The following is a 12041-nucleotide window of genomic DNA, read 5'->3' on the forward strand; positions in this document are numbered from 1 at the left end:
AAGAGAGGAGAGTGCACCGAGTAAGAGTGTCAGAAAGGACACAAAAAAGAGAAAAAATTGGTTATTTTCTCAAAGGAGATATCCAACAACACTGATGATGGGATTCAGATACGGGGGGGACACTTCGCAAGAAAACGCGCCGAGATTGGACTTTTCGGGACAAAGCTTTAAGCGGATCCGAATTGTCGCGGCGGTCGGTTGGCTCCCTCGGCCTTCTTTTTTTTCCATCGCTGGGTTATCGACGATAGCGGATCTTGAAGTCTTAACCTGCCCCTCATTAATCCAAACTGTATTGTCTAGCGTCACGGCTGGTTGATTATTGAGTGCCTCAGTCAAATATTCATATTAAATCAATCAAGTCTATCGCATCGACGCCCTGAAGGAATATATTTTGGCCTACGATTGTCGCGGCATCCCCCACGATGGCGACCCTCACAATGACCATGCCGCCACCATCAAAATCCAAGAACAGCAATGAGAAGCTTCCTCCAGAAAATGAACGATTTATGCGAGCCTGTTCGGATATTGCCAATGCGCTTATCCAGGAATTTGAAGCGCAGAGGGATACGACCAAACCCAAGAAGGATATCAACCTCAACAAGCTGCGCGGTCAAATCGCAAAGAAGCATCGTCTGGCCACTCAACCACCTTTGACAGCTATCATCGCTGCGGTGCCGGAACATTACAAGAAATATATCCTCCCTAAGCTAATTGCGAAGCCGATCCGGACGTCTTCGGGCATCGCTGTCGTTGCCGTCATGAGCAAACCCCACCGTTGTCCCCATATCGCTTACACGGGTAACATCTGTGTCTACTGTCCCGGTGGCCCTGATTCGGATTTCGAATACTCGACTCAATCATACACTGGTTACGAGCCGACATCGATGCGTGCGATTCGAGCGCGGTATGACCCATTTGAGCAAGCAAGAGGTCGAGTTGATCAGATTAAATCTTTGGGCCATAGTGTGGACAAGGTGGAATACATCGTCATGGGTGGAACTTTCATGTCCCTTCCGCCGGATTATCGCGAGTCGTTCATTGCCCAGCTTCACAATGCGCTGAGTGGATACCAGACGGACAGTGTAGACGAGGCTGTCCAGGCAGGCGAAATGAGCAATATCAAGTGTGTTGGAATTACGATTGAGACTCGACCGGATTATTGCTTGGATACACATCTCAGCGACATGCTTCGGTATGGATGCACACGATTGGAGATTGGAGTGCAAAGTCTGTATGAGGATGTTGCGAGGGACACAAACCGAGGCCACACTGTTGCTGCGGTTGCGGAGACTTTCAAGCTCGCCAAAGATGCCGGTTTTAAAGTGGTCAGCCATATGATGCCTGATCTACCCAATGTCGGCATGGAGCGAGATCTCTTTCAATTCCAGGAATATTTTGAGAACCCAGCCTTCCGTACGGACGGTCTGAAGATTTACCCTACGCTGGTTATTCGTGGTACCGGTCTCTACGAACTTTGGAGAACTGGCCGGTACAAGAACTATACCCCCAATGCGCTGGTGGATCTCGTCGCGCGTATTCTTGCACTGGTACCGCCATGGACTCGTATTTATCGTGTGCAGCGAGATATCCCCATGCCCCTGGTCACCTCAGGCGTGGAAAATGGCAACCTTCGCGAGCTGGCCCTGGCACGAATGAAAGACTTCGGCACTACCTGCCGCGATGTACGTACCCGCGAGGTCGGTATCAACGAAGTAAAGAACAAGATCCGCCCTTCACAGGTGGAACTCATTCGTCGCGACTACACCGCCAATGGTGGCTGGGAGACGTTCCTCGCCTACGAGGATCCCAAGCAGGACATTCTCATCGGCTTACTGCGACTGCGAAAGTGCAGCCCGACACATACCTTCCGTCCCGAGTTCACTGGTCAGCAGACGAGTATCGTGCGTGAGCTGCACGTATATGGCTCGGCCGTGCCGGTTCACGGTCGGGACCCGCGCAAGTTCCAGCACCGTGGATTCGGAACCTTGTTGATGGAGGAGGCGGAACGGATTGCGCGAGAAGAGCATGGCAGCCAGAAGATCAGCGTCATCTCTGGCGTTGGTGTCCGCAGCTACTATGCGCGTCTTGGATACACCTTGGATGGTCCATACATGTCCAAGATGCTTCATCCGATTGAGGATGAGGAATTTTGAATGCATATTACATGCCAGAGTTGGGTTTTGCAAGTCTCTATGATATTGATGATATAGAAGAGGAACATTTCAATAGTCTGGGTTCTGTCCTGGGTTTGGCGTTTTGAGGTGCCTTTAGGCGGCGTTCTTTCATCCTGTTGTGAGCGGTTCACACTGAGAGCTAAATTCCAACTTCACCGTACATAAATATCTGGTTATGTTTCCTCGAGTATATAACATCACTGGATGGCTACATATACACCAATTTACGCCATGATATGCTTCGGCGAATATATAGGGGCATAAGTTTTTCATGCTCAGGGTTGATCAGCCGTACTAGGCACATAAAAGGAAGAAACTTGCCAATCCGTCCTCTGCACTCCCAGAGACTCAGTGAGGAATGGATCTACAAGATAGACCAACTCTGTACACGCAATGCCGAACATCGGTTTAATCGGAACCCAGATGAATACGCCTTGATATTGATCTAAACACCGTTGGTACTCTGTACAAACCACAACAGGGAAAATATACTCTAGAAATAACAAACAGAACCACTGAAGAACACCATCCTTAGAAGAATAATAGAAACAGCAACCGCAGAGTCAGAAGACGGCCCATCAGAATGAATCCAAGGTGCGGCCAGCATCTAATCGACAGTTGTCGTGTAACCGTCCATAAGAGACGAGACGATACTGACCGGGTATCACGCACTAGATTCGATTCTCCAGTAGTCGGCCAGTTTGGTAAGATTCGGTTTCCGGTATAGATCGCGGGAGATATAATGAGGGAGGGTAACCTAGTTAAGCGATATGGCTCCGTCGCGACGGCTTCGCATGTGCAGGTACGCCTGGAAGGCACAGAAAACGAAGAAGCACTATTCATCTCAGATGTCAGCATTCAGATGCGCATTCCTATGGCTTGGTTTCCCGCCAGGGAAACTTACAGCGTATATGATCACCGCTGTGAAAATCGACGCGGCAACTGCGGCGCCGTCTTCGGGCTCATCTTCCGAGCCGGTGAAGCCGTGGTGTTCCCTCTATTTCCATTGTCAGCACAATGCCACATTATCCAATTTGCAACTTCCATAGCAGGATTTGTTGATCCAGGCAATGTCAGGGAATGCGCGAGCCGGAAAGACGGTGGACCAACCTGGTATAACGACCCGAGGACTGAGAGGATGACGATGGCGAAGAGGGAGATGACCACGCTGTTTCGGAGGCGATTTGTGAGCAACGTGCTTGTATCATCCTATAGTGAGAAAAACATACCAGGACCACGCATTCAGGACCGATACAACGGGCTTCATTTTGACGTTGATTTGATTTGGAGATGCGATAAGTGATTGATAGACGACGAGCACTTGGTTCAGCCGGTCAGGAGGATGACTTCTTGTCGTTGGAATTAGCGTAGGACGCCGGTCCGAGATAAAGAAAAGATACAAAAGAGATGAATCGGGATGGCAACCGGCGGCTCAGCCGATGAAATGCTCAGATAGACTAATTGGTGATCGGGAGCTCTTTGATGTATGCATCGTTTGCCGCCTAGACTCGCGGGGAGGGCGAAGAGCTCTTGGACGTCGCCTTAAGCCGCATTTGGCAGTGCGCAGTTGGGAACGTCGTCATTCCTCGTCAACCGTCATTCTTATTATCGTCAAATCCCCTGAATGCGTGCATACAGATTAGAGGTGAGAACAACACAGGGGTCAAATGATATACACGAATTTGAAAGTCATTCCACAATGAGAGCGAGGATGGATGGATGCAGGAGAACCTCATATATCATGTCACAAGTCTACCCTCTTCCCCAGAACATGTCATCTACTGAGGGATCTCGGATCATCTAGCGTTTCTGACATTGTACATAGATCTCAGAGGATTTCTACAATGCTGGAAGACTGGTGAGGCTGCTTATGGACTCAATGGTCTTGTCCTACTAGGTGACACCTCTTCTCTGTTCAGAACCAGATTGCCCTTGGTTGTCCGGGTTTGCAGTTTCAACCGTGTTTGATGTCTTTCAGTCAATACAATTGCGAGCATAAAAGATCCTATCCTTCCAAGATCGGAGAAGTGTAACGTTTCTTCGGCTCCTGAGACTTGATATAGGCCTCATAGTCATATAGTCCCAGCAGTTCTCAATTTGAACTGGACCCATTCCTCTGCTAGTGCATCTATTTAATTTAGGTATCAGAAAAATATAAACTATCTTCTTCCTTGGGTAGGCCTCTAAAATTCCAGAGACTTAAAATAAGTTCATTGCTGAGTGACCTTCTTTGCTGCAGTCGTAGTCAGCGTCGTCTGCGATGGATGGAATATAGATGATGCCTTATTATCCTCCTGCTTGAACCCCGCCTCCTTGTTCACCGTGACTCAGATTATGATCAGGGTTAGCAACCAAACACATATCAAGCACAATATAAGCCCCCGGGCCCCTACCTCGAGGATCTTCTTGAGAGAAGATCACAGAAGAAAATTGCTTCTGAGCAAGCATTCTTGTTCTCGTAAAGAGCCGTGGGGGAAAGCAAGGCTAATCCAGTATGGCAGACTTGGGATCAAAAGAGAAGCTCGCTCTCATCAATGAGAACCTTGCCGAGGTCTTGAATCCTGAAATTATTGAGAAGATTATTGCAGAGGGGAGGTCTCCGAGAATCTACTGGGGTAAGCTTGTGCAACCCAATTCCTGGACTGGCTGGACATTCAACTGATACTCTATCAAAAAGGCACTGCAACTACTGGCAGACCTCACGCCGGATATTTCGTTCCGGCCATTAAAATAGCCCAGTTTCTGGCTGCTGGCTGTGACATGGTTATTTTGCTGGCCGACATCCATGGCTTCCTCGATAATCTCAAGGCACCCATCGAGCTGGTTCAGCATCGGGTCGACTTCTATCGGAATGCGATCATCTCGATCCTACGCTCGGTAGGCGTATCGACGGAGAAATTGACTTTTGTTCTCGGCAGCTCCTACCAAAAGAGCCCCGACTATGTGATGGATGTTTACCGACTTTGCTCTCTGGTCTCTGAGCATGACGCGAAGAAGGCCGGCGCGGAAGTTGTCAAGCAGTCGGACAATTGCCCCCTCAGCGGCCTGCTGTACCCCGTCCTCCAAGTTCTAGATGAGCAGTATCTTAATGTCGACGCTCAGTTTGGGGGTATTTCTCTCCATAATCTCTAGCGAGAGCCTGGCTAACTAGATGTAGGTGTTGACCAGCGAAAGTTATTTGCAGCCGCAAAAGAATGGCTGCCAAGACTTGGATATAAACAGGTAAGTCTAGTCGTGTATGTCTACTCAGATCTGTGGCTGACTATTCCCAGCGCGCCCATCTTCTTAATCCGATGGTACCTGGTCTCCACGGGGGTAAAATGAGCGCCAGTGACCCAGGTTACTATAGACCATCCGCCTTTCTTTAAACGAAACTCGCTAACAACAGGGTCAGATAGCAAGATCGATCTTCTCGATCCGCCCGAGGTGGTCAGAAAGAAGATTCGCAAAGCCGTAGCGATTCCCAAGGAGATTGAAGGAAACGGCATCCTCGCGTTCACAGAATACGTTCTTCTGCCAGTCTCAGCCTTGAAAGGAAAGGCAGAATTCCGCGTTCCGCGTGAAAGGGATGGCCTGGAGCCGCTCGTCTATACAAACATCAGTCAAATGCATCACGATTATGCAAATGATATAGTACGCGCCAATAGCCCATGGGGGCATTGTGAATTCCATTGCTGACAGCTTTTAGTTGACTCCCCAGCTGCTGAAGCCTGCAGTAGCAGAAGCTTTGATTGAGCTCATGGCGCCGATCCAGGAGGCCTACAAGGCTTCGCCCGAATGGCAAGAGGTAACGCTCAAGGCATACCCACCAGCTGAGCCTCCAAAGAAGGAGAAGAAGAAGAAAGACAAAGGAAGTCGCTACCCCGGGGGCAAAGACCAGCAGAAGCCGGAAGCCAAAGACCAAGCGCAGGAGAGCAAATAGAGATAACTTTTTGTCCTCCAGTTTGTTAAGATTTGTCAATATGGCCTTCTCCCATTTGAGCTTCCCATGCTGTTCATCTACGCTCGTGGTAGGATATCCTTTGTTTTGAATGACAATATCTTGATATCTTGTACCAAGCGCCTAGAACGCCTATCGAACGACTAGGTTATTCTGGGGGAAAGGATCAGAAATAGTAATTTACAGACATATTCTAATATGCCCATTTTTTTAGGCTTTGAAGTAATGCCCCATTTATCAGGAGTGGGCATAAACATATATAACTCAAAATATGGCTGTTCCTCACCACGAGCCATGCCCACTCAATTCATATACATCATTGACACTGACAGAATCCAAATGCTCAGTGCGTCTCATTCCACCGCACACATTCGTCAAACGTCACTCCCGAGCCGCCAAAAATATCCAAAGCGCTGCCGATAGTCAAGTCAACTTTACCCTGGCTGCTGACATGGACCTTCTCGAGGTCTTGCAGACTGCGGGCGCCACCAGCATAGGTGATAGGTATCGAGCACCACTGTGCTAATTTGGCGACGAGTTCTTCATCGACACCCTGTTGCAATCCTTCGACATCTGCAGCATGAATGAGGAACTCAGAGCAATATGGCTCCAGCATTGCAATGGACTCTTGAGATAGGGTTTAGTATGGTAAGATCAGAGCATGAAAATGCAAGAATGGCATAAGCATACCTTGATTGATTTCCATCTCTGTAATGGTCTGCCAGCGGTTCATCGCTACGAACCATGTGTTATCTTTTCTGCGACAACTCAGGTCCAAGACCAGCTTGGACTTATCGCCTCCCAGGGCTGCAAGGACAGATTGCAGCCGCTCAAGAGAGAACCTCCCCTCTGGAAAGAGAAACGAAGTTATGACCACCTACATCCAGCGAATTAACTCTTCGCCTCTGTAGTCATATTGACAAGTGGTTCAATAGCGATCCTACCTTGTCAGCGCCCTGATCGATCCAGTACTGAGCATTCTTATCATTGATGCCCCCAGCAACCTGTAGGCCTCCAGGCCAAGTGCGCAGCGACTCTTTCGCAGCCTCGTCATTGCCCGGTCCCAGCATCACAACGTGGCCCCCGCGTAGATCATGCTTCTGATACAATTCCGCATAGTGGCTAGCGGGGAGCTTGGATACATAATTTGTCTTCAAGTCCGAATCGCGGTCACTCAGTGTGCCGCCGACGATCTGCTTCACCTGCCCCGAGTGCAGATCGATACAAGGGCGAAATTTGGTCATTTTGACAAATCTAATTCCTTTCTTGACGGAATTGAGCTTGCAATGTTGGGTCATACCCCAAATGTGGAATCCTGGAATCCGATGGGTGACGAGGGGCGCCGCTTATCTTATCTCACGTGACTCTAGCTGTCCAAAATTTTTGAAGTGGTAGATGAAGCTTGAAACGTTGATGTTTCATGCCACCATTTACCCCCACTTCTGCTACATACAATTTGAAGCATCCTACATAACATGACTGGGAAAAGAAAGAGAGCCACGGCTGTCGTGCCGAGAGCCACCGCGAAAGAGGATGAAGAGGAAAAATCTACTACTCCCGATACCTCTTATCAGGACGTGTTCCGGAAATTCTTCGAATCTCAATTCGAACCTATTGATCTACCAGGCGGCGGAGTTGAACGAGGACGAAGGTCAGAAGAAGATAGCGAAGAGGAAGGAGAGGAAGACAGCGAGGAATCAGAGTCTGGATCAGATTGGGACGGCATGTCTGTAGAGGACGAAGACGACCAGGTTGAGGTAGTCGAATACTGCGACACACGCCAGAAGGAGAAAGAAATACTGGACAAGAAAGCTCGCAAAGCATTCATGGTATGTGTTCTAAGCGACACTCGACCGAGTCATCATACTGATCCATCAATCTGCTAGACCGCCAAACCACCGTCATTGTCCATAAATTCCGTACCTACCAAGCAAACTTCCAAAAAGCCTAAAAACGAAAAGGCCGATGCTGAAGATGATGATGCGATGGATGCAGAACATCTGAAGAACGACCTTGCTTTGCAGCGATTGCTCAAAGAATCCCACCTTCTGGACTCTGCGTCGGAACTTGCGCCAACGGGCAAAAACCGCCTGAAAGCTTTGGACCTTAGAATGCAGTCGCTCGGAGCAAAATCATCGCTCTATCACCAGAACATGCCCTCGTCCCATCGTAGGGGCATCAAAGCCAAGGCTTCAATGAAGGACGAAAAGCGTCGGCGAGAAGCGAAAGAAAATGGCATTATCCTCGAGAAGCCAACACACAATTCGAAAGTCAGCAAGGGACGGCGGGAGCGTGGTATCTCAGGACCGTCTATTGGAAAACTCACCGGCGCAACCATCAATCTGAGCAAGCGCGATATCTCCGTCATCGCCAGCAAGCGTCGGGCAAGCAAAGGAAAGTCAAAGTCAAAAAGAGGACGGCGTTGAGATGAAAATTTTTTGGATGTGGTTTCCGATGGTTACGATCTGGTATCGCTCGACTCGAATACTTCCCAGCCCCCATCGCCTAGATGGCTCCACCATGGGCAGAAGTGCTGCTCCTTGCAACAACCACTGGTCAGGGCCAGGCACCAATGGCCATTCTCTACCTTCAGAGGGATTTGTATACCTCTCTACCTATACTCCTCCCTCCGCTCCTGGTTTACTTCTTGCCACCATCGCTGCCACTAATGAAGCTATCAATGGCTAGCACAGGCCATCTTCTGAAATGGGTATCGCCTCTGACATTCATGGCTTGCACAGCTCGCCTATCGACCCTTTCGTTTTCTTTCTTTTAGACTTCCGTCTCTGTCACAAAACACGACAGTTAATACTGCTCAGTGCAGTTCATCCAGAATCCTTTAGCTTGATACCAAGGAACCTTAATTTCCAGTCTTATTCAAGGAAATTTTTATCAAGGCACGATCCAACGCCTTCGCAATTCTGAGACCTTTCCGGTAAAAAGGGTGGAGCGAACTTGTGCACTGTTCCAGATAGGGTGAAACCTCCGCTTTCTAGATCATGATTGAAGTGAAACCCCCCTGAAATTCGGAACCTTGTCGTCTCCTTGTTCTGAACTTCTGATACGAACTTTCGAACCTACACAAGCACACACAGAACTGGGAAGGATTTCTCCGAGAAAAGTCCATGTCTGAGTGTCTTTAGCTCCTGAGGCTGCAGTCTGAGTGAGCGTCGATGCCATCTAGCTTCCCATAATTGCCTCGGTTACTGCCTACTGAATGATTTTCAACTCGAGATTGAAGTCTTCGCCTAATGAAAGCCGCACGAATGACACAATCTCTTCCTGCCACCTGCGATCCTTTTCCACCGTTCGATTCGGGCTGTGTTTTTCTCTGAGACCTAGACTGGCCTCTGCATTGGGCCAATCGCAGGACCATGTCATCCCATCCACCCCATGTGCATACATCTAGAATCTTAGGGCTGCTCACTTAATCACGGCCCAGTCATCTTGATAACGTTCAATGTTGTTTTTCGGGTGAGGATTCTGCATTACGGAGAGTAGAGTATATCACATCGTACTACAGTGGTGCAATCCAAGTTGCTGCCTTCAAAAATGCTCCGTAAACGATGATGATGATATGATGATTATGATGATCAGATCTTCCGTCGCAGGAAACCCTTCCCGGCACGCTCCATGAGAGCACGCCCAAGGGAACTTCGAGATGTGAAACCGTAAAACGAGAAGGCAAAATTCTATCTTTAGGATGGGGAGGAGTCCAAACCCGAATATCCCTTAAGTGAGGGCTATCTAGAAATCAAGATAGTGGAAGGTGGTCATGGGGAGAGTCAAACTTGGGAGCCTGGGAGGTTTCTTGTTCGGAGTGGAGAATTGGTTCATGGGTGGTGGTGGTGTTTTGGATGATAGACTTTGGTTCCTGGAGGGTGGCTGACTTGCTAGTACTAGTACTCTAGTGGTTGTTTGATCAAAACAGAGTGGTACTAAGATATAGACATTATTGAACGGCTTGGGAATGGATGGGTGCTTTCATCGCTTAATCTACAATAGAGAATACTAGATAGATGTCAGTTGGATTTTGAATTCTTTCTACTCTGCGCCGTAGACCAAGAGGACTTCCTCTACAGTGTATACCTATCTACCTATAGAGCAGAGGATACGTAATCGATCGGCTCTAGTGCTTCCATCAGGGGCAAAGGTGTTGCTTGGCAAGTCGAGCATCGTACTGATCTTCTCAGACATCGTATAGAGGACTAGATGATTGACTGGTTATCATTCCCAGGGCAAACTTAATCTCTGTTCGGACTTGGTGAACTTTTGAGACCCATGACTGACCTATCTATCTATCTATCTATCTATCTATCTATCTATTATCTACCTAGGGCCCCAACTACCATCTACTGTCTAACTCCGGTGGAGGCTGTGGTGGAAACTGACCTCGATAGTTCGCGGGTATTTATCAGGATCTGGGATAGTATCATAGAACGACAAGTGGTCTGGCAAGCTACAAGACAAGCACAAAAAAAAAAAGAAAAAAAAGAGAGAGAGAAAAAGAAAGAATCAAAGTTTCAATTCTTCTCCGGCTTCACTTCTACCCAGTTTAGCCACTCTTTCGTTAGTAGTCAAAAGCATTGGAATGCAAAACACATCGTATTTCCCCGCAACTTCTCAGAAATTCTCTTGCCATAAGGGGAAAATCCACGGAGTCGCGTAGGAGGCTGGAGCAGCTAGACTAACTAGACTGCTAGAGTCCAGTTCAGACCAACCGCGATGTCTACCTACGAGTCTACGACTTTCATGCATCTCATAATGCATCGTGCATCGTCGCAGATTCCCATTGGCGAGGCTATTGGACGCAACGGCAGAAAGACGTTTCAAAACTTGATTTGGCACTGACTGGATGATGCAAATTGTGATTGAGCGTCGAGTGGGAGATCGATCTTCGCACGGAGACGGTTTTCCCTAGCCCTTAAGACTCTACGTACACAGTAGTTGTTAGTCTGGTGTGCTTTTGAATCCTGCGACCTCATAGACTACGGAAATTTTTGCCGTCAGCACTGATACGGGAAAGTCCACAGGTCGAGTCCATAAAAAATCCCATATCCACACAAGCCATGGCCCATGGAATGGAGGACACGCTACTTGGGAAACTGGACCAATGCATTCATTCTCATCGGCGTTGTTCTGGTGATGATAGATTCTGGAATGTCGTGCGGGCTTTGCGGTTCGACGTTAGCGGTTTCAGATTCGGTGATCAAACTGCACGTGCTATCTACACGAGCGAAAATAAAATAGAAAAAGAGAAAGAAAAAAGAGAAAGAAAAAAAAAAAAATCTACATCCTTTGAGTCTTCTGTTAAGGTTTGATTCTAGCCGTTGTTTGTCTGGAAGCTCTGGAAGCTCTGGAAGCTCTAGAGACTAGAGAGTCTACGGTGTAGGTATCTCGTATCTACTCAAAAGCCACAATGGCATCACCTGTTCTCGGTCTTGTCTCATGGCGTTGACGTCCATTCCTCTGGAATCCCCACCAAAATAGGCAATGCCGTCTCCTGTAACTTTTAACTAACTACCAATCCACCATGAATCCGTGACGCCGTCTCCGATACTAGGTACGGAGGACTACCTACATCCATGATCCTTCCAAGTGCAGAGGGGAACTATTTGGGACCTAGCGGAGTATCCTTTCTGGGAGTTAGTTAGGGCTTGGGAGGTCCAGTTCCCCCTTTCCTGGTGGATCTCGGTGGTAGCAACTAGCAAGTAGCAAGTCTGAGACACCAGGGATTTAGAGACCCAGGAGACGAGATAGTGGAAGACTGGAAGTACTCTGATCCCACAGAGTTCGGAGCTCCTGAAGAATGTCTTCTGAACCCTGGATGATCAGTACTTGGGTACAATGACACATGGAGGGCACTTGCAGTCATACCTCTTGACTCTCTGCTTATGACCATAAGTCATAACAGCTCGACGACTCCG

The 12041-nt window shown here is 48.3% G+C and overlaps 5 protein-coding genes across 5 annotated transcripts, besides 4 other annotated features; 3 read left to right on the top strand and 2 right to left on the bottom strand.

Annotated features, from left to right (window-relative positions):
* Positions 1-422: 422 nt before the first annotated feature.
* On the top strand, positions 423-2153 carry ACLA_009470 (Elongator subunit ELP3; the record flags this gene model as incomplete). The annotated part of the gene is made up of 1 exon (XM_001273949.1): positions 423-2153. The coding sequence occupies one exon, from the start codon at positions 423-425 to the stop codon at positions 2151-2153; it is 1731 nt and encodes a 576-aa protein (XP_001273950.1).
* A 778-nt stretch (positions 2154-2931) lies between these two features.
* On the bottom strand, positions 2932-3441 carry ACLA_009480 (uncharacterized protein; the record flags this gene model as incomplete). The annotated part of the gene is made up of 4 exons (XM_001273950.1): positions 2932-3009; positions 3079-3171; positions 3285-3342; positions 3404-3441. The coding sequence occupies 4 exons, from the start codon at positions 3439-3441 to the stop codon at positions 2932-2934; spliced, it is 267 nt and encodes an 88-aa protein (XP_001273951.1).
* A 1227-nt stretch (positions 3442-4668) lies between these two features.
* On the top strand, positions 4669-6096 carry ACLA_009490 (tyrosyl-tRNA synthetase; the record flags this gene model as incomplete). Its single annotated transcript, XM_001273951.1, has 6 exons — positions 4669-4789; positions 4852-5283; positions 5332-5396; positions 5447-5513; positions 5569-5807; positions 5863-6096. The coding sequence occupies 6 exons, from the start codon at positions 4669-4671 to the stop codon at positions 6094-6096; spliced, it is 1158 nt and encodes a 385-aa protein (XP_001273952.1).
* A 361-nt stretch (positions 6097-6457) lies between these two features.
* Positions 6458-7358, bottom strand: ACLA_009500 (1-(5-phosphoribosyl)-5- ((5-phosphoribosylamino)methylideneamino)imidazole-4-carboxamide isomerase HIS6; the record flags this gene model as incomplete). The annotated part of the gene is made up of 3 exons (XM_001273952.1): positions 6458-6741; positions 6805-6991; positions 7059-7358. The coding sequence occupies 3 exons, from the start codon at positions 7356-7358 to the stop codon at positions 6458-6460; spliced, it is 771 nt and encodes a 256-aa protein (XP_001273953.1).
* Positions 7359-7589: 231 nt separating this feature from the next.
* Positions 7590-8540, top strand: ACLA_009510 (uncharacterized protein; the record flags this gene model as incomplete). Its single annotated transcript, XM_001273953.1, has 2 exons — positions 7590-7943; positions 8001-8540. The coding sequence occupies 2 exons, from the start codon at positions 7590-7592 to the stop codon at positions 8538-8540; spliced, it is 894 nt and encodes a 297-aa protein (XP_001273954.1).
* Positions 8541-9679: 1139 nt separating this feature from the next.
* Positions 9680-9708: a microsatellite.
* A 696-nt stretch (positions 9709-10404) lies between these two features.
* Positions 10405-10445: a microsatellite.
* Positions 10405-10450: a microsatellite.
* A 1001-nt stretch (positions 10451-11451) lies between these two features.
* Positions 11452-11480: a microsatellite.
* Positions 11481-12041: the final 561 nt, after the last annotated feature.

The sequence above is a fragment of the Aspergillus clavatus genome, genomic scaffold (assembly GCF_000002715.2).
Source record: "Aspergillus clavatus NRRL 1 1099423829795 genomic scaffold, whole genome shotgun sequence".
NCBI classification, from domain to species: domain Eukaryota; kingdom Fungi; phylum Ascomycota; class Eurotiomycetes; order Eurotiales; family Aspergillaceae; genus Aspergillus; species Aspergillus clavatus.